Here is a 21,273-nt window from a genome sequence, read left to right on the forward strand (position 1 = left end):
TTTCTCTCTTTCGTGTATATATTTCTTTACAAAGCTCAGTCTTATACAGCCAAAGGGAGCGTTTCCCCTCCGTCAGCCAAGCCAGGTCAAAACCTTTTATTCAGTGATGACTGGATTTTCACTGTTTGTCAGGGGCAGGGCATGAAGCATTTGGGCTAGATTATATGTTTGTACCTGAGACTTGCTCCTGCTGCTTCTCACAGGAAAGGAAGTGCTTCCATCAAAATTAATCTGAGCTTGTTTAATAAGACCCAGATATGCTTGCTTTGTTTGCAAGGTTTTGCAACTTGTTTTCTGTTTGTGTGTATTCACCAGCATGGAAGCACATGATCTGCAGTGTGTTAGCATCGATGACAGTGTATGAAGCGTGTGTTTTCATCCAGCTTTTATAAAATTCATAACTTCACAATAGCGAGCTGAAAGTAGAGGAGCGACCACTTAGGGATAGAAACGATGTGGCATCCGGCATTATTTACATATTTTAGATATACGTCATAACTTTGAACCTTGATCTTTTTGGGATGTTGGTAGGAGAAACGCTCAAAAGTATTTTTGATGGGATGCTTTGCATCTTTGGCATTCTTGTTTTCTTGTGGTGTTTACTTCTAATCTGGTGTTCAGACTTTATGTACATGTCTGTTTTGGGATGGTCTCTGTGTTTTCGTGTTGACATGGGTATTTTTGAAACTTACAACCAGTTAGGTAACATCCCTGTGTGGAGAGGACCTAAGATAAGTCACTGTGGGTTAATGGCAGTCAGCATCATCATTGCACTCTGAATGAAATTGTCTCAATGCTATATTTCCTAATAACATGCAACCACAGCTAAAGAGAATGTATTTAGGTTTTAGTAAGTTGAAATAATTATTCACTAGTGTGCTAGCTGCATTATGAGCTATTAGTGAAAAATAAAAATGGAGAAATATCTTATGCTTAATATAGTTGGTATGTTACAGTTGTTTTTGGTAGATGATATTACCACAGCCCTTCTTTTGAAATGATGTTGGGAGATTTGATTCACTTCTATCAGTACAAATCCCACCAACTCCCCTTAAGTTGCCACCATTTAATTGCACAATTGTGTATATTTCTTACTAGACAATGACATAGGTCAGGGGTGCCCAAAGTCGGTACTTGAGTGCCAGCACCCAGTGCTCTCCCTGGTTTAACACACATGGATCCAATGATGGCTCATTAGAAGGCCAAAGAAGTACATTGACATGCTGAAAAAGTTTTTGCTGTCACCATAGAGAGAACATGCAGGATGCTGGCATTCAAGGACCGACTTTGGGCACCCCTGACACAGCTGAAATTAAAAGAATATCAGAGTTCAGAAATGTTCCATCATGGATGATAGGTTTAGCTTACTTCCACTTCATTGCACATGACCAAAATTTGGCAGTTTGAGTAAATGTAGCCATCCTAAAATCTTTTTTTTTTTTTTTTTTTAAGGAGTTCTATTTTGTTGTGAGAGAAAGCCAGCCAAGCTCCTCAATTTTAACCAGTCGGATGTTTGGACAAGAATGGAGAAACTATGCTATGCTGAGACTCGGCTTGTGACCAGCCATTTTCCTGTTTGCTCTCTGTAGATGATGTCAGGAGCTACGTTCGGCCAGCAGTATGGCCAGGTCGGGGTGCAGCAGGTGGGGACAGCAGGGGTCAATGCCCAACAACTCCAGAACAAGTCGGCCCTTCCTAACAACCTGCCCCCATTCCCTGCTGACTTAAAGGGAGCTGGGAATGTGCCAAACATGGTGAGTGTTTTAGCCTCTACATGACCTTCTGCCTGTTGTCTGATTTGCTTTTCTGAAGTCATTCTTTAATGCTGTAGAAAAGAAAAGAAATACAGCGTTGGTTTTATTTATTTTATAATTTCTTTCAAATATAAGCTATAGGTTTTAAGAATTCTCAAAACAAAATGCAGGATTTATGCAGCTCTGTTGGTCATTTCAAACTAAGACTAAAATGACCAATTAATTCATTAAAGTGTGGCTAAGTGGTACTCCTCTTTTTGCTCAACAGCTTAATTTCACAATGTCTGCATACAGCTGTAGTTAAAATTGGGGTGTAGAAACCTCAATTGTTCACTTCATTGATTTATTTCATACCACTGGCTTCACTGAGAGCAATTTAAATATGAAGAAAACAGAAAATTTGGTGATTTTTAATTCTGACCTTTTCTGGAATTAAGGGTCATTTCCTCAATTTCTAGGAATGAACATTGCTACTATAATGATACATCAGACTTACAGTTTATTTTTTGTTGTTGCTTCAATTTCTATGCTTTTTGTGTTGATCCTTTTTTATTTTTAACCGCTTCTCTCGTTAAACTGCGAATGCCAAACCTCAAGTTTTAATTCTTGTGTTTTATTATGCACATCATTTTCTTTTTACACACTTTTAAAGTTTGAAATTAGCAACATTTGACAATGGCGTATTGTAATAACCATGTCTGTCTGCATGCCCTTGCAGGCCCAGATGCAGCAGCAGGTAACATCGATGGGCATGGTCCCGGGGGCCGGCGGCGTATCTGGAGGGCCGACTGCTGACCCCGAGAAACGAAAACTCATTCAGCAGCAGCTGGTCCTGCTGCTCCACGCGCACAAGTGCCAACGGCGGGAACAGGCCAATGGAGAAGTGAGGGCCTGTACGCTGCCTCACTGCCGCACCATGAAGAACGTACTCAACCACATGACTCACTGCCAAGCTGGCAAGTCCTGCCAGGGTGAGTAAAAAATTACAATAATAAACATTTACTAATATTAAAAACGCCAAAAACTAAAGTTGACGTATATTTTTGCTAGTTGTTATTAGGTTTGAGCAATTAGCATGGCTACCATTACTAAAACAGTGTTGTCAGTGTGTTTTCCCTTGAGAATGTCCATCGTTTGATTTCTTCTTCTCCACGTCTAGATGCCTTAATGAACAGAGGTGCTACCGTAGATTGACTTTTTGCTCTAACAAGTGATTACACCGGTAAACTTGCCTAATAAAACGGCTGCTGTGCGTGTCTTGTTTAAATGAGAAGATGCAGAAAGCAGTTATTTTTTGTGTGAAGTGATTTGAGCACAGATGCTGAAGGAGGGTTATTTGATGCCTGTTTTGTGTAATTTCTAGGCAGTTACCCCACTTCCCAGAGTATATAGCAAAACGTCTGTGCGTCTGTGTTTTATTGCTTTAATGGAGCCGGTTACCTCAGCTGACTGGCTGAATCCTAGTGACTGACAACATCAGCAAACATTAATTTAATCATTTTAAACAGCTGGAAGAACGGTTGTTTTACATTTAATATGTTTACACTGGTCCCCATCAAACACCAAGGGTCTATGAACTTTGAACTTTAATGTTTATGCTGTTTGAGTTGTTTAAATTAATTAAAAGGTTCATTCATGGTTTTACAACATGTTGATTATTTAATTTTTTATTGCTAATTTCACATATTTTCAGGATTATTTCAGTGTGTTGGTTTATTTGTTAATTCTTCTCACTGAGAGTTACTGTGTGCTTTCATTTTTCTTCAGTGGCTCACTGTGCATCATCCAGACAGATCATCTCTCACTGGAAGAACTGTACGCGGCACGACTGCCCGGTCTGCTTGCCTTTAAAGAATGCAAGTGACAAGAGAAATCAGCAGCGTAAGTAACTCGAGGAACGTTTGCTCTGTTGCTTTTGTTAAAATATTTTAAGAAGTGCTTAACAAACAGTAGTGAGCCTCAAGGAAGTGAGTGTATCATGAAGTGGTGCCACCTGCAGGCAGAGTTTTCCTGCTGCACAACTGTGCTGGCTTGCTAGCTCAGAGCTCCAATGGTGAGAGGATTCCTCTAGAAAGGGAGGGCCTGTAATGTGACACCAAGGGAGGGGCTTGATGGCTCTGCTATTAGAGGGGGCAGGGTCTCAGGACAGCATGCTTTCTAATTGGTTAAAAGCCACTATGACAGGTTTAAATCCCCCACAGAGGCAGCATGCTCACTGTCAGCAATCAACACAGCAGGGAGCTACACTGGTTTTTCATGAGACCTTCTTCAGCTGCCATTTTCTGTTTTTTTATTTTTATTATTATTTTTAAATACATTCTTAAATGTTATTACTCATTCACTAAAATTATTTACATGACTAAAGTAGTCAAAAGAAGAAAAGTTTCCGTGTGGAGTGTTATATCTTTCTAACTTTCTTTCATTTTTAAATTTTTTTACTTTAATAATTATTGAAATAAAACATGCTTAGCAAGAGAAGATACAAGAAAAAGATGCAATTTTTTTCATTTGATAAACTTAGTTTAATTTAGTGATTTTGTTACATTATATATTTTTTCCACTTATTAAGTAATATTGGGATTTTAACCTTTTGCTTGCTTGGGATTTTTGAATAATTAAGAGCAGACAAAAATGCATTCATGCCAGATGTTTTGGTACTTATAGGTCTTTTAACTTCTTAATTTTTATGTTATTTATTATTTGTTCATTTAATAAAATTGCAGATTTAATATGTGGAAACTAATCATTTGCTAGCATTATTTTTTTTAACAATCAACAAAGCCAAAAATATGCAAATTTTTCATAATTCAATTTCAAATTTTTACTCTATTTTTTAAAAACTTCTTTTTCCCACTGAATAAATCATTTATATTCATTATTATGTATGTTTCAATAATTAAAAACATACAAAGGCCGGAGATGGCTCTAATATGCTTTTATTTTTTATCTGAAATATGTATAATTGCAGATAAAATTAAATTATCTGGAAATTCCGTCTGATTCAAAATGATATTAACCATTTAGCAACATTATTTTTGAAATTTTAATGAATAAGCAAACAAAAGCACAAGATGCAAAGTTTTCTAACTCACTTTTTCTTTTTTTTGTTTTTAACCATTTGTAGGTTTTAAATTACAAACTACAAAGTTTGCTTATGTACTTAATAACCTCATAATAATTATTTTTATTCAGTCTTACTAAACAGTGGGTGTGTTAATCTCTCTCTCCAGCCATGTTGAGCTCTCCCGTACCCAGCCTGCAGAATGCCAACAGTACAGTCGGACCCGGCCAGCCGAGCGCCACAGCCATGAACAGCGCTCCCACACACATTGACCCCAGCTCTATGCAGAGGGCCTATGCAGCTCTGGGCCTCCCATATGGGAACCATTCCCCTGCTCAGGTCCAGGGTCAGGGTCCAGCTCAGCAGAACCCCCAGGCACACCAGCAGCTACGAAATATGAACCAACTCGGTATGAAACCAAAATGCCTTTAGCTGCATTTTTTTTTTTTTTTTTTTACCAAAACTGTTCAGTTGCTGTGCTCGTATGTAAACTTTTGTTAATGTGTGTTGATATCAGGCACTAGTCAGATGAACCAGATGGCAGGAGGCCTGGGTAGCCATTCCTCGGATCAGACGGGCTTGCTCTCCGACTCATCGCTCCCCTCTTCACTCAACAAGTGAGTCCTATCATTTCTCAGTTGACTCAATCCTTACAGAATATGGTCTCTGTCCATATTCCGCTTCTTTCATGAAATGAGCCTAAAGAGAAACCTTTTCTGTCCAGCAGGCAGCTGCTGCCAGATGGATCAGAGGTAGAAGGTATGGGAAACCTCCCCGCTGCCACCCCTCTCTCTGCTACAGGGGTAAGAAAGGCCTGGCATGAACATGTCACTCAGGGCCTGCGCTCCCATCTGGTGCACAAACTGTAAGTCTACTACATAAGGAGGTGTGTCTGTAGAATATGTTGTTGTTCAGCAGATAAACTCAGCTTCTCGTCCTGCAGAGTACAAGCCATATTCCCAACCCCAGACCCTGCAGCTCTGAAGGACAGGCGAATGGAGAACTTAGTGGCTTACGCACGCAAAGTTGAGGGAGACATGTATGAGTCAGCAAACAGCAGGGTATGATGATACTCTTGGTTGTTTTACTTATCATTTCAACTCAATGATTGTTTTTGTTTTTTTTAACCTTTTCTGGTCTCGTGGTTTTCTTGTCCATCTCATTAGGATGAGTATTACCACTTCCTAGCAGAAAAAATTTATAAGATCCAGAAGGAGCTAGAGGAGAAGAGACGCTCGCGTCTGCAAAAACAGCCCATCATGGTGGGCGCGCCGGGACCCCAGCAGTCTGGTATGGCTCAGCCCAACAGCATGGGCCCTACACAGCCCGTTCGACCTCCGAGTTAGTACAAACAACCCCTAACACCTTGGTTTATTGGTTAAAGCTACTCACTTTGTTTCCTGATACTAAAAGCAACTTTTAATAAAGCATATTTCTGTCTTACCTCCCTGCAGATGGACCTTCAACAATGCCCAACATGCCAAATCAGATGATGAACCGTATGCAGGTGGATCAAGGTATATCTATCAAGTTGTTACATGTGTTTCTAATTTATATCAGAGTGTAAACACTATGTTAATAAAGCTGTTTAGTAAAGGCTGAGATTGTTGAACCACTCTTTCGGTTAGTTGCTTTAGTGTCCCTGCCAGCCCATTTGTGCATCGAATATTAAATTACATCAACTCCCCTGAAGAGGTATGTAATTGTACATAAATATGTTCCCACAGGAATCAGTCAGTTTAACCCTATGGTGATGCAGAATGCACAGATGCCTCAGGCACCCATGGGAGCGAGGGCTCCTTCCCCAATGAGCCATTCGCAGCAGATGAACATGAACTCCGTGGTGAGATTGGTTTCCCAGCTTTTACAATTATTATTCCACATTGCAAAAATCCCCTTTTCAGTTCTTTTGATACATTAGGTCGAAAGTGTCTTGTTAATGTTGTAATTTGCCTTTAATTAAGGCTGTTCAAACTTCTGGTGGTTTAAATTTTCCCACTGCAGCTCCAGCTGTAGAGGAGGGAATGTTCTTGTTGGCATCTACTATTTTGTATCATCTGCTCTATTTGAATTGAATGTTCTCTTACTATTCCTATTTTGAAGACTCCCCTCATATTCATATGCCAAGGAAATGAGATGTTACAGACTAGTGACAATATAATACTTAAAAACAATAAAGATTAAAAAATCAAGTAGAAATAAAATTAATTTTAGTTAAGAACAAATGGGTAGTAATAGTTGTGGGAGCTGTGATCTAAAAAAAAAAAAAAAAAGAGAGATAATTTGGAAAAAAGAGAAAAGATAAATTACTTTAAATGGGATTTTTTGGGCCTTTCCTGGAATCTGGTAGATTTGGACTTTTCTATATTCATAGTGTTTGATTTGACTAAAGAAAGACATTGCATTTATATTAAGGGAGTGATATTACTTAACAATACTCCAAATATGATAAAACACATTCCATTAACGTTTTGCTAAATTTTTTGATAAATCAAGAAAAAAGTTTGTCCTGGTTCTAAAGAAACAAAGGAAAGTGAAGCCTCAATTTATTTTTAGCAATGATAAATAATTCATAATAGTGATAATTTGTATTTAAGCTATACAGATCCATTCAAAAAGAATAACCTTCAACATTAAATTTTTTCCTTCATGATAACTTCATTAAAATCTCAAACTGATTTCCTCCTCTGCATTTTAATACAGTTTATTTAAAATTTTGTTTTTATTGAATATTGTGTTCTTTGGTCATGGTTCTAGCGGTGTAGTCTACATTTTCTATAAAAATCCATTTGTTGATTTTCTGATGTGTTTGTGTCATCTCTACCACTCTCTAGCTGGGCATGTCTCCATCCAGGATGCCCCTGAACCAAGGCATGATGGGTAATCATGCTAATAGCATGTCTCAACCAGCCCCCCAAGGCCAGTACCTGCAGCAGGGTCAGTATCCTGGTGCTGCAGGTGGAGCCATGAATGTGAATATGGGCATGGGTCAGACTATTCCACAGGCTGCCGTCACACAGGTGAGATGATCTGTGAAGTTGGATGAAACTAGTCGTCTGCCCAATAAATATCAGGCAATGCTAATAGTGAGCTTCCCTTTTTTTCCCCCAGCAACAACAAACCTCTAACCTCCCTCTGAATGCACTGGGCTCTCAGTTGCCCTCTGGACCCTCCAACCAACCCGCCCGGGGCACGCCCCCTCCACCCAGCATCAGCCAGCAGCAGCAGCAGCATGCTCCCACACAGGCCCAGGTGCCGCCGCAGCCCTCCACTCCTGGCTCTGCAGTAGGACCCCCGTCCACCCCAACCCACATTCCAAGTAGCCTTCCTCGCCCCCCTGCAGCTTTGAGCACTCCCCCTGACCCCTCCCAGCCTCTGACACCCCTGCAGCCTCCCTCTGAGCCCCCCAGCCAGGTGCAGCAGCCCACCTCTGTGCAGCCTCAGCACCCTAGTACACCGGTGAGATCCTTGTTCTGCCTGAATGCTAAAAACTGGCTTACAGGGTTTGCACTTAAAATTCCTGAAAATGCTTAAATTTCAATTTTGTATTTTCAAGGTTTGGGATGTTCTTGATTTCTGTATTATGTCCTTCAAATTTCGAACAGTATAGTTTTGTAATAAAGTGCAATTGAATCCAAGTTTAGGTTTAACAGCCTAAACTTGGAAATCATTACTTAGATATTTTTATACACCTCATAAAACCATACAAACATGTTTTTCCTCATTGTCTGATGTTACATGAGACCAAACGTTTCTTGGCTTAGGTCAGTTAGAATGACTAAAATTATTTATATTTTTAAAAGTTTTTTTTTTATGACTTTCTTTGTAAGTTATTTTTAAGTTTTACATATAAGCAGGAAGGCTTAAGGTTTGTTGGGATTCTGTCAATGTAACAAATATTTATTATTCCTAATGGCTCAAGGACGTATTGGTCAATGTAATTGAAATTAACTTTGACTTAAATTTTCTGTTAATTATTGAAATTCTCAGGTGTTAGTGTTTTGTTTTTGCATCAGTCAGGTGTCTAGGCTGTGTGTGAGAAACATTTTAAAATGTAAAATTTTATTTTTTTTCATATATCTTTTTCCTGTGGAATACTTTCACAAAACATTAATAATAGTAATAATAATTGAAGTGATATAATAGTGAAACAGTTTTTTTTTTTTAGTTAATTTGTTTTTATCTCCAAAGCAGAAGAATTTTGAAAACATACCTTGAAAATGTTTGGAAAGTTCTTAAATTTTGCTGTGGGAAAAGTGTACAAACCCTGCTTATACCACCGCTGACTTAAATTCAACTTCCTGGCTGGTCTTTTTAAATCTTCACATCATTCGTCCTTATTTGATAAAATTATTAGTGTAGTGATCATTTTGTCTCTTTAACTCCTCGAAGTTGTCCCAGGCTGCTGCTGGTATCGATAACAGAGTACCCACTCCTGGCTCTGTGGCTGAACTGAGCTCCCAGCAGGCCCTGCCTGACACGAGCAGCTCTGAGGTCAAATCCGAAGTCAAAGAGGAGGAAGAAGAGGAAGAGGAGGACAGCAAGTCTGGGAAAAAGCAAAATGATGTAAAGATGGAAGTATGTACATTTATTTACCTTGTATTTAAAAGGAATTGGAGGAAAGCTATGAAGGTAAATGTGGGTTTTATTTCTTGTTACCCAGCAGGACGATGAAACCAAACCCTCCCTGGTGAAGAAGGAGGAAACGGATGCAGCAGAACCAAAGCAGGAACCGATGGAGACAGACGAGAAGAAGCCAGAGGTAAAGGTGGAACCCAAAGAAGAGGAGGACGGTGCGTCCAACAGCACATCAGCCACTTCCACTGCTCAGAACCGCAAGAAAAGTAAGATCACTCATCCACTTTGATGTTTTATTTGTGGATAATATTAACATTTTAGGACCAGTTTCAGTCACTGCAACCTCTGTGAGGATTGTTTTCATCAGTACAGGAATGACCAGTTTGCTGAGTGACAAAAAGCCAGATTTCAGATTTTTCAGGAAATCCCAGATCTGATACAATCCCCCTGTGGTTAAACTGTTATTAAAATGTGTTAAATACACAAATTTGAGTACAGATAAAGATTCTGAATCATATTAGAACTGCAGCGGTTCAACGTAATCTATTATATTGACTCGAAAAATCTAGTCTGTAGAAATATCAATCTAAAGATTGATACAAAAGCAACGCACCAAGGCAATGTTTCTGTTAGTAAATAGGCAACATAAAGCTGAGCACTTTTTCCAATTGTTGCTCTTCAGTGCACATCCATCTGAAACCCTCATAATTAATGGTAGAGACTGTAATGACATTTTACTGCTTACAAGTTAAGGTCGGCATTAATTTCAGGACAAAACTTTAGAGTTTATTAGCGTTTAAGAACTTTAGGTTTCATCACTATCTAAAATACTCCAACTGATTAAACCTGGACTAAATAGTAGTAGATTAAACTGATATCATTAAACACGCATTTTGGAATTTGTGAACATTTAAGCAGTATTACTGCAACTATTAAAGGCTTTACCCAACCTAAATTGCCTTAAAAGCCTAAATAAATCCTGATTGTTGCTTGTTTCCACTGGAAAACACTGGTGTACATAAATGTTTACGCTGACTTAAGAAAGCTGTTATTTAGTTCCACTGAAGAGTTGTTTTCCATCCAGTTTTCAAGCCAGAGGAGCTGAGACAAGCACTGATGCCCACTCTTGAGGCCCTCTACAGACAAGACCCTGAGTCCCTACCCTTCAGGCAACCTGTAGACCCCATGGTGCTCGGCATTCCTGTAAGTGTCAGCAATTTTCTGAACAAACTTATTTATTCCAAAACACAGACACAGATAGAACTGGGATCCTTGTCACACCCTTCTTCCTGCAGGACTACTTTGACATAGTGAAGAACCCCATCGACTTATCCACCATCAAACGTAAGCTGGACACGGGTCAGTACCAGGAGCCATGGCAGTACGTGGACGACATCTGGCTCATGTTCAACAACGCCTGGCTGTACAACCGCAAAACGTCACGCGTCTACAAGTACTGCACCAAGCTGGCTGAGGTGTTTGAAGCAGAGATTGATCCAGTCATGCAAGTTCTGGGCTACTGCTGTGGCAGGAAGGTGAGACTGCAACACAACGCCACAGATATGCCTATGTGCTTTGCTTTTTATTAAAAGCATCTTCACACCTGCCGTGCTTTGAAGAAGGATTTATATTCCCATAACTCTTTGAAATTATGAATATATTTAATCTGTTGTATTACAGATTTTGTGATAAATTAACAAAAAAAAAAACAATGCAAGGTGGAAGGAAAAAATAGGTCGCAGTGGTTTAGATTAAACTATATTTAGCTTTAAGAATAGCTTAGTCAAAATCCACAATGAAATCTGATTCAGAATCTGAGCCAATAAAAAAAGTCTGTGGTTGGAGTTGGAATAACTTTAAGAGCATGGAAGTGAGTGCTGAGCAATTTCAACATTTTACAGAGCAACTGAAATGAAAATATACAAATGTATGCTTAAAAATTCAATAAATACACGTGGCCTTTCAGGCAGTGCATGGAGATATTATTTGAAAGCACTCATACAAGATGGATGCCGTATTTCAAACTGTCAACTTGATTTTCATCACTTTAAGCTTGCAGGTTTTGTTGGTCAATATTTTTCTAGTTGAGGAAGTGGACTTGCAATTCATAACACCCCCCAATGCTTAAAGAAATGATGCAGTTTAGCTTATTTACTAAATAATGTTTTATTTAAAATATTTCTTTGCTTTTAATGAGGGACATACTAAATTAGGTACCGGATTGTTCATTTGAAACTATATCACAATAAAAATTCAAAATTGTTCAATACTGGGGAAAATATTGTGATTTATTTCGTCCACTTGACCCAGCTCTAGTGTGATTACTTTTCCAAAACATTCCATATTTCCATGACTGCAGATAAAATCTTTCAGAGGTTTCTGGACAATAACAGTTTATTTTCTTGTTTTTGTCAACAGTACGAGTTTTCACCTCAGACGCTTTGTTGCTACGGCAAACAGTTGTGTACCATCTCCAGAGACAGCACCTACTACAGCTACCAGAACAGGTAGGAGGGTGTTATTACACTGGTTGGGGGGGGGGCAGTACTTGGATATTTGTAAAAATTTAGAAAACATCTCTACACTTTACACCCCCCGAAGAACCTCAGGTAATGAGCGTATAATGGAGGGTTGCAGACACCATGGGCTGGTATCTTTCTTTATCAGTCTGCTCAGTTCAAAGGTTTACTTTCACAAGAATCTGGCACCAAAGCGCCCCCTTCTGTTCTGAATGTGCTGCTGCACCTCAGTGCAACACAATACAGTTTCCTGCTCTTGTAAATACTTTGATGTTTGACATCTTAATATCCAGTATTTTCCACAGATTTACATGAATCATTGTTTAACCTATCTGCTTTCAATGTAATTCTGTTAAAATGTAATGTTCCCTTTAGCCAGTCTTTACATAAAGGTTGCATGTATAGATGAAAAGTGTCTGTGTTAGTTTGAAATAAAAGCTTGTGTATTTGTTAATGCATCATTGCCCCTTCTGACCATCGTGATATTCATTCCCACCATCCCTGGTGCATGTTGTCATGTCATAAACCATTACAGTGAAAGTGTCCATTCACCAGCATGCTGTTTGAAATAATTTCTCGTTTTTTGACAACTTTTTCCTTAACGTACAGTTTTTAGTATTTTTGCCTTCCTCATCATTTTTCCAGTTTGCATGAGTCGCTGAATCATGACCAATTCAGTTGAGACTAACTTGTACCTCTGCCTGTGTGTGTCCGTCTGTCCGTTCATCTATCTGTCCGTCTATCTGCCCATGCTCGGTCCGTCCTTGTTGCCCTGTGCTCCATTCGCTCTGCACTCTCCCACCTGTGCTGCTACTGTGTGTGCTGGCTGCAGTTCACCCAAATATGGCCTTATTGCCGACAGGTATCACTATTGTGAGAAGTGCTTCAATGAGATCCAGGGCAACAGTGTTAACCTGGGGGACGACCCGGCACAACCGCAGACGTGAGTGGCCCAATCCTGAAGACCTGCTTTGGCTCATCTTTTTGTCTCATATGAGCCCTGACTTCCTTTAAATCTCAACTAAAAACACACCTGTTTAGAATTGTATTTGAAATGTAATATGTAACAATGTATTGTTTATTCCATGATGCATGACTTTGTGTTTTTGTGTTTATGATGTAAAGTACTTTGAAATGCCTTGCTGCTGAAATGTGCTATACAAATAAAATTTGATTGATTGATTGATTGAACGTCAACATATTTCTATGTTCTCTTCCATGCAGGAAAATATCTAAAGATCAGTTTGAAAAGAAGAAAAATGATACGTTGGACCCGGAACCGTGAGTGGACTGTGGCCAGTACAAGAAGTTCAACAGTATTTGAGTGAAATGTTTCACTGTAGCTTTTGGTGAAAATGAAATATGTTTGTCTGTTTTTAGGTTTGTTGAATGTAAAGACTGTGGAAGAAAAATGCATCAGATCTGTGTGCTGCACTACGATGTCATTTGGCCCTCTGGGTGAGTTTTGTTCTACAACATTGTGACTAAAACACAGAAAATATGCTCTTAATAAACATATTGATACTCCCAACTACGACCTTATTGACAATTTTATGTGATAGACAAACAAGCAGAGTTCTTTAGACATTTATTCACCCTTTTACTCTGACATCTCTAGTTCCTTTAATAGCTTCCCCAGCAAAACAAGGTGTTGTTAGTATCACGCTGTGGCGACACCATGGAGATGACAACTGGTCAGTTTTGTTAAATATTGAAAGAAAATTGTTTAGGACGTTTCATCAGCAGGGCAGTGGCCCTAAACATATAGCCTGAGCTACATTAGAATAGTTTAGATCAAATTGGATTAATGTTTGATACTGGCCTAGTCAAAGTCCTGGCCAAAATCTATTGGACAGTCTGTGGAAGGATTTGAAAATGGCCATTCACAGACACTCTCTGTCTAATGTGACTTAGTTTTGGGTAATTTACAGAGAAGAATCTTCAGAAACATTTAGCTGCAGGAGGATGACCACATATAAATGTTCACCACAATTTACAGCATTTTATTGGTTACAGAAAAAAAGCATCAACCAACTATTATGCCCTACTCATTATCTGACAAAAATCAATTGACTTTTGCAAGGCGCTGTATTTTCCAAAAGCCTTGCAGGTTGACCAAATCTTTGATTTGTCTCCAGCTTCGTGTGTGATAATTGCCTGAGAAAATTTGGAAAAACAAGGAAGGAGAACAAGTTCTCCGCAAAAAGTGAGTTTAACATTTGATGAAAAAAGAAAAAGGTTCATATTTTCCCACTAAATTGATCTGAATTAATTTTTAAATTGTTTTTGCTTTATTAGGGTTGCAGACTACAAGGTTGGGGACGTACATTGAAGACAGAGTAAACAAGTACTTAAAAAGACAGAACCACCCAGAAGCTGGTGAAGTGTTTGTGCGAGTAGTCGCCAGCTCCGATAAAACTGTGGATATTAAGCCTGGCATGAAGTCTAGGTGAGGCAGCTCACACCCCAGCTGGATAAATTACATTGCACTTTGATCTTGTATGCATTGTGTTTTCCTTTCTTTTTTTGTTTGCATTGTTGTGGCTAAGGATTTGTTGTTGCGTCCACAGGTTTGTAGACTCCGGTGAGATGGTGGCGAGCTTCCCTTACAGAACCAAAGCACTTTTTGCATTCGAGGAAATCGACGGCGTTGACGTTTGTTTCTTCGGCATGCATGTACAAGAGTATGGCTCAGATTGCCCTTTTCCAAACACAAGGTAATGCTACAGTTCAATAAAAATCTTGACAGATGTCATGTTAATTTGTCATTTTATTTAGGTTTGTAATGCTTTCCCCTGTTTTTCCTTTCAGACGGGTTTACATATCATACCTCGACAGTGTTCACTTCTTCAAGCCACGTGTGCTAAGGACTGCAGTGTACCACGAGATCTTGATAGGCTACCTGGAGTATGTGAGGAAACTTGGGTAAGTCCAAGCACCCTTTGTTTTTCACCTACCACCTATCCCATAAAGGAGTGTAGTGCTCATTGTGTATTTTCTGAGCAGGTATGTAATGGGTCACATTTGGGCCTGCCCGCCAAGTGAAGGAGATGATTATATTTTCCACTGCCACCCTCCGGATCAGAAGATCCCTAAACCCAAAAGGCTGCAGGAGTGGTACAGGAAGATGCTTGACAAGGCGTTTGCAGAGAGGATCATTCATGATTACAAGGTTAGAAAACAAACAAAAAAAAGTTTACTTGGACAGAGATAATTCACTTTGAGACTTTTAATACAAAACAATGGATTTTAGAAAGCTGTGTGGAAATTTCTGTTGTGAAGCAAGTTTGAAGAGTTTGTCTTTAGAAATAAGAGGAAAGTTGGTGACTGTGCCTAAACATAAACATAAAAAAATGGCCTGAGTCTTTATCAACAATCAATATAATAGTAATCATTGTTAACATTGCCCCATTCAACAAGAATATAGTTTTCATGAGCATTTTATCTGAACTTTTAAACATTTCATATTAAATCTCTGGGAATAATGTGTAAGTGGAGCTAATTCAAGTGGAAAAACAGATAATGAGCAAAATTTACAAATCGGAAAAAACTCACCCTGTTTTTGCTGTAATGCAAAGATTGGTATAATGGAAAAATATATGTATTAAAATAACTTTTTTCTTTTTTTATGTTGTATGCTTTGTGGCAAACGGGCACATTCTCAGTCTCTATAATGAATGTGGTTATTTTCAACAGGAAGTTTGTCCTTTTTTATGCTTTTAATATTTTATGCTTTTACAACCCATTTTGGTTACCCATGACATTTGTGCCTGTAGAGTATAAGCCTTCTTTAGAGTTCATTTCAGTTTAAAAAATGCAGTTCAAGCACAAATATGACAATAATGGAAACAAAGTGATTTCTCTGATGTGGTGGTTTTGCTTCTCCGTTGCCTAAGATAAGAAGTTGCTGTGTTTCTGTCCAGGACATTTTCAAGCAGGCAACAGAAGACAGACTGACCAGTGCCAACGAGTTGCCATACTTTGAGGGCGACTTTTGGCCTAATGTACTGGAGGAGAGCATTAAGGAGCTGGAGCAGGAAGAGGAGGAGAGAAAGAAAGAGGAGAACACTGCCTCCTCTGAGACAACAGAGGTATGTTAGATGGCTGGATTGATGAGCTCTTTGTTTTATGCCATCAGCTGAGCACTAAAGATTTCATCACCCTAAAGTGTTGGCTTAATGTAGACCCACACAGCCTAATTACACAACCGTGGTTTGACTCTGTTTTCCAAAATGTTGATGTTTGCCCTTCTAGGGAGTCCAGGCTGACAGCAAGAATGCCAAAAAGAAGAATAATAAGAAAACCAACAAGAACAAGAGCAGCGTCAGCCGATCCAATAAGAAGAAGCCTGGTATGCCAAATGTAGCCAATGATCTGTCTCAAAAACTCTACGCCACCATGGAGAAACACAAAGAGGTGGGAAACCTGCAGTTTAGGTTGACTTTAATGGGAACCCTACAAGAGATAATTGAGCCAAGCAGCTGTTAAATGCTACAATATTTTTTTTCTTTCTAGGTGTTTTTTGTAATTCACCTCCATTCGGGGCCTGTCATCAACACCCTCCCACCTATCATGGACCCTGACCCTCTGCTGACCTGTGACCTCATGGACGGACGTGACGCCTTCCTGACTTTGGCCAGGGACAAGCACTGGGAGTTCAGCTCACTCAGAAGATGCAAGTGGAGCTCCATGTGCATGCTGGTGGAGCTGCACAACCAGGGCCAGGACCGCTTTGTCTACACATGCAACGAATGCAAGCACCATGTGGAGACTCGCTGGCACTGCACTGTTTGTGAGGTAAGACCCTAATTTATCTGTGGATAAATGTGAGAGAAAGTTAAAAATGCAGCAACAACATTTCAGAGCTTAGAGACTGGATAAATGCTCATATTTCCATTTTAACATGCATTTCCTCATCTGTCATCAGGACTACGACCTGTGCATTAACTGCTACAACACTAAGGGCCACGAGCACCAGATGGTGAAGTGGGGCCTGGGTATCGACGATGACAGCAACAGTCAGAGCGGCGAGGCCTCAAAGAGTCCTCAGGAGAGTCGGCGCCTCAGCATCCAGCGCTGCATCCAGTCTCTGGTGCACGCCTGTCAGTGCAGGAACGCCAACTGCTCGCTCGCATCCTGCCAGAAGATGAAGCGGGTGGTTCAGCACACTAAGGGCTGCAAGCGCAAGACCAATGGTGGATGCCCTGTGTGCAAGCAGCTGATTGCTTTATGCTGTTACCACGCCAAGCACTGTCAGGAGAACAAGTGTCCGGTTCCATTCTGCCTCAACATCAAGCAGAAGCTTCGTCAGCAGCAGTTGCAGCACAGGCTGCAGCAGGCCCAGATGATGCGCCGCAGAATGGCCACCATGGCTGGAAGAGGTATGCCTATGCCATCTCCACCTACCTCAGCTGCTCCAGAAACCCCCACATCTGTGCAGCAACCTAACACGCCCCAGACTCCGCAGCCCATGCCTAACCACCCTCAGCAACAACAACAACCACCACCAAACCCCGGCAACATGGGCCAAGGGTTCCCCAGCAACGGCCGCAGCAGTCAGCCCTCCACGCCTGTGCCGCAAGGTAAACCTGGGCCACAGTCATCGCCGCTCCCTCAGCAGCTGTCCCCTATGCCCAACATGCCGCATCAGCAGCAGGCTCCTCCTCCTCAACAGCCACAGCATCAGCTGCTGGCAGCAATGAAAGTGGCACAACAGATTGAGATGGCGGCAAAGGCAAAGCAGCAGCAGCAGCAGCAGCAGGGTTACACCATGAACGGGATGCCCATGAACCAGTCGCGCATGATGAACCCCATTCAGAACCAAATGCATATGATGCCGGGTTCCCGGGGTCCCCAGGTGATGCAGGCTGTGTCGCAGGGTCAGTGGAGTGTAGGAATGCAGAATGCCCAAGGCCATCAGCCACTGGTCCCTCCTCAACAAGGCCCCATGCCCTCCCAGCAAGTTCAGGGAACCCCCATGTCTCAGCAGTCCCCACTCATGCAGAGGCCCATGATACCACAGCAGTCAGGTCCCCAAATGCCTGGGGTCATGCCTCCTCAGGGCCCCCCGCAACAGGGAATGACACAGCAGCCGCAGCCAAACATGCCCCGGGTAATGCCTGGAAATATTACGCCAAGTGCCGTGCAGGAACTACTGCACACCCTCAAGTCTCCAAGCTCCCCACAGCAACAGCAGCAGGTGCTGACCATCCTTAAGTCCAATCCCCACCTCATGGCGGCTTTCATCAAACAGAGAGCGGCCAAGTACCAGGCCAACCAGGTGGTGCCGCCGCAGCAGCAGCAGCAGCAACAACAGCAGCAGCAGCAACAGGTCCAGCAGCAGAACCCTCAGGTCCTGCTGGGCTCCCAGCCTGGTATGCAGGCCATGGCAGCTATGAACCAAATGCAGAGGACCGGGATGGCTCCACAGCAGCAGCAGCCTCCTCAGCTGGTGGGCCCCCAGGGCATGCCCCCCATGGGTCCTCAAGGCCAGATGATGAATACGGCTCAAAACGGAAGCCCTCAGTACCACAGACAGCTGCAGCTCCGAATGCAGCAGATGCAGCAGCAGGGCGGCATGCCTCAGGGCCACAGCCAGTTCCCCCCCCAGCAGCAGGGGCCCCCAGGCTTCTCCCAGCTCCGCGCGCATCAGCAGATGGCTATGCAAGGGGGCTCTGGTGCGATGGGGTCGGTTCCTCCCATGTCACAGATGGGCCAGCCCGGCATGGGTATGGAAGGGATCCCGAACCACCTCAAGCAGCGCATGCTTCAGCATCAGATGATGAAGCAGCAGATGGGTTCTCCCGGGCAGGCCAACCCGATGAGTCCTCAACCTCATCTGCTGCAGGGCCAAGGCCAGACCGGAGCTCATCTACCTGGTCAGACCATGGCCAACACCCTGGGAAATCAGGTCCGCTCCCCGGCTCCGGTGCAGTCGCCCCGGCCGCCTTCACAACAAGCCCCCCATTCCGGTTCCTCCCCACGGATACAACCCCAGCCTTCGCCGCAGCACGGGGCTCTCCACTCCAGCTCCCCTCACCCGAGCCTCGGCCCCATGTCGGGCTCTATGGACCAGGGACACATGGGAACGCCTGAGCAAAGCGCAATGCTCCCACAGCTGAACACACCAAACCGAGGAGGGCTGAGCAACGACATGAACATGGTGGGCGACACGACAGGAGACACGCTAGAGAGGTTCGTTGAAGGATTGTAGCATTTTGAGACAGAAGAAAGGCCCGCTCCAGTTTTCCACTGAGATTTTTCTATTTACTAATTTTAGAAAAAGTCTTTGGAGGCCTACGGACTGTGAACTTTCCTTACACCACAAACTCCTTTTTCTGAAAACAGAGTGATTTAATAATTGCTGTTGAAATGAAAACAAAGACAAAGAATATATTTTTGGTTCAGACCAGCGTTGTAAGAATTCGCCCTGGTCTTTGCTGGTTTATTTTATTTTTCTTTTATGATTTGCAATTGACTTTTTAAAAAATATCAGAAAACAACAACAAAAAAAAAATCCTTATTTTGTACCTTTGCAGATGAATATTGTATTTGTGTTGCGAAGTCTGTAAAGTTGTCTGTGAAGTTTTTCGCCAGTTTCTCAGTTTTTCCTGTTCCTGGCTAATTTATTCTAATATGCCATTTTTTTCAAAAGGACTGCCTTCAGGAAAGCCTTAATTTCTTTCCTGCTTGCAGAGTCTAAAGGAGATTAACGTATTTGTATAGATCTAGGATACCTATTGCACACACAAACACAACATGCTGGTGAAAGAGAAGCTTGCATTGAAACTTGTTCACAGGTGCCAGAATGTTCTTTTTACCTGGCCCAATCCCAGTGATTGTCTTGCAGATTTTCAAACCTTGCTTTTGTCTGTTCTTTATGCTAAAGAAATTGTCATTAAGTACTGAAGCTGTTTTGCCTGTGGTGGGAAATATGTAATTGTTTGACTGCTGATTTGTGTTCGGAGAGTTTTGTGCAGCATTTTTCTCTCGCATTAAACTTGAATTGATGAGGAACTATTCTCTAATGTAAATCAAGCAGCTAGACAGTACTGTAAATATGCAGAAAATGAGAATGAAATCACTGTATAAACTGGTTCAAATGGCTCATTTCGTACTTATATACCTTATTGTTAAATAAACCTGTGTGCCACAGAATCCGTCTCTTAACCTATCACAACCAAACATTAAAACATTGAAAGTGGGTGGAAAAGCATTTTAGGAAGAAACTGATTGTTTAGAGGTTTTAGAAATTGCTCTTCCGGTCCCATTCTTCATTTGTCTTCCACTTATCCAAGATGGAGTCGTAGGGCAGCCGGTCCAGGTGGGAAACCCAGACATCGTTCTTCTCAGCAACACTTCCTGGAGGATACGAAGGTCCTTCTACGTCTAAGTGGTCACAGAATCTTTACAGCCATTTCCACATCTGTCTGGGGTTCTGTAATGATTCTCTGCAGCTCAACCCTTCTTCCACTTTCTGGACATAAACTGTTTTCACCCAGGCAGGATATATCACCCTTTTCTCTGAAATATAAAAGTTCTCGCTTTGCAAAGCAAGTTCATTTTGTATTGAGGGAGAGAAGAGTAATGACAGCATTTAAATATCAAATGAAAATGTATGTTGTAAATTTAAAATGCTGACAGGTTAAGATTTGATTAAATGAACTTTTACAGGAACAATCCAGGAAACTATAGTTTCAAGTCTCAGATCTTAAAAACAGTTTCTGCATCTTTTCAGGGAGCTGTCCTGCAACTCTCAAATGAATTTACTCTCAAGATCATTCAGTTCTTCATAAACCATTAAGATTTTAAACTGAACCTTTTACAAACAGTGAGCCGGTGTAGTAATTTCTTGGTCAGCACTATAGGAGCACCACTTTAGATGAGCTGACCTATGAGTAAAGGCATAAGAAGACCAGAGAAAATTAAAAAGCGTGCATCAATATTTTACCAGGCTTGTTTTGACAGGAAACCCTTAATTCTTGCATTCTTTTGTTTTAAAGAACTGGCAGACAGTTTGGGGTTTTATCTTTGTGGGTGTTGAAGTCTAGTCTATTAAAGTGTCGAGGTATGTTGAAAAGTATCTGATCTCTCGTCAATGTCTTCCCTCCTCAAGCTGGAGGAAATTTAATATGAATATTAAATCTCTTCAACCCAATCGGAGCTGTGGGAGGATATATAGTGAATAAAAGCGGTAGAATAATGGCGCTTTGAGGAACCCCTGAGATTTTGAGTTGTCCGATGTTATATAGTCGGTGCCAAATGAAACCGGGGATTATATATGTAAATCTCTTCAGTACATCAACACCTGACAGAACCGCGACTCAGATAGGTCCAATTATTTCACCTGGTTATCCGGAGC

At 41.3% G+C, this 21,273-nt stretch overlaps 1 protein-coding gene across 7 annotated transcripts in view; it reads left to right on the forward strand.

Moving 5' to 3' along the window:
* The window catches only part of crebbpb (CREB binding protein b), a 38,110-nt gene extending 18,041 nt beyond the window's left edge, over positions 1 to 20,069 (forward strand). Inside the window, exons 3-31 of one of the 7 annotated variants that reach the window (XM_055035386.1) lie at positions 1,590 to 1,754; positions 2,473 to 2,725; positions 3,522 to 3,635; positions 4,985 to 5,224; positions 5,333 to 5,432; positions 5,540 to 5,680; positions 5,759 to 5,876; positions 5,982 to 6,156; positions 6,270 to 6,332; positions 6,543 to 6,658; positions 7,650 to 7,835; positions 7,927 to 8,274; positions 9,208 to 9,393; positions 9,479 to 9,659; positions 10,478 to 10,596; positions 10,689 to 10,928; positions 11,812 to 11,900; positions 12,745 to 12,855; positions 13,137 to 13,193; positions 13,293 to 13,370; positions 14,051 to 14,118; positions 14,211 to 14,361; positions 14,483 to 14,629; positions 14,724 to 14,837; positions 14,919 to 15,084; positions 15,836 to 16,003; positions 16,167 to 16,328; positions 16,428 to 16,709; positions 16,840 to 20,069. In XM_055035386.1, coding sequence (XP_054891361.1) covers positions 1,590 to 1,754; positions 2,473 to 2,725; positions 3,522 to 3,635; positions 4,985 to 5,224; positions 5,333 to 5,432; positions 5,540 to 5,680; positions 5,759 to 5,876; positions 5,982 to 6,156; positions 6,270 to 6,332; positions 6,543 to 6,658; positions 7,650 to 7,835; positions 7,927 to 8,274; positions 9,208 to 9,393; positions 9,479 to 9,659; positions 10,478 to 10,596; positions 10,689 to 10,928; positions 11,812 to 11,900; positions 12,745 to 12,855; positions 13,137 to 13,193; positions 13,293 to 13,370; positions 14,051 to 14,118; positions 14,211 to 14,361; positions 14,483 to 14,629; positions 14,724 to 14,837; positions 14,919 to 15,084; positions 15,836 to 16,003; positions 16,167 to 16,328; positions 16,428 to 16,709; positions 16,840 to 19,125 — 6,624 coding nt within the window. In that variant the 3' untranslated portion in view covers positions 19,126 to 20,069. The remainder of the gene's footprint in view (positions 1 to 1,589; positions 1,755 to 2,472; positions 2,726 to 3,521; positions 3,636 to 4,984; positions 5,225 to 5,332; positions 5,433 to 5,539; positions 5,681 to 5,758; positions 5,877 to 5,981; positions 6,157 to 6,269; positions 6,333 to 6,542; positions 6,659 to 7,649; positions 7,836 to 7,926; positions 8,275 to 9,207; positions 9,394 to 9,478; positions 9,660 to 10,477; positions 10,597 to 10,688; positions 10,929 to 11,811; positions 11,901 to 12,744; positions 12,856 to 13,136; positions 13,194 to 13,292; positions 13,371 to 14,050; positions 14,119 to 14,210; positions 14,362 to 14,482; positions 14,630 to 14,723; positions 14,838 to 14,918; positions 15,085 to 15,835; positions 16,004 to 16,166; positions 16,329 to 16,427; positions 16,710 to 16,839) is intronic. The other 6 variants (XM_055035389.1, XM_055035388.1, XM_055035391.1 and 3 more) reach the window with 6 other exon arrangements.
* Positions 20,070 to 21,273: the final 1,204 nt, after the last annotated feature.

This window comes from Poeciliopsis prolifica, unplaced genomic scaffold (genome assembly GCF_027474105.1).
Source record: "Poeciliopsis prolifica strain line A6 unplaced genomic scaffold, Auburn_PproV2 SCAFFOLD010, whole genome shotgun sequence".
NCBI classification, from domain to species: Eukaryota; Metazoa; Chordata; class Actinopteri; order Cyprinodontiformes; family Poeciliidae; genus Poeciliopsis; species Poeciliopsis prolifica.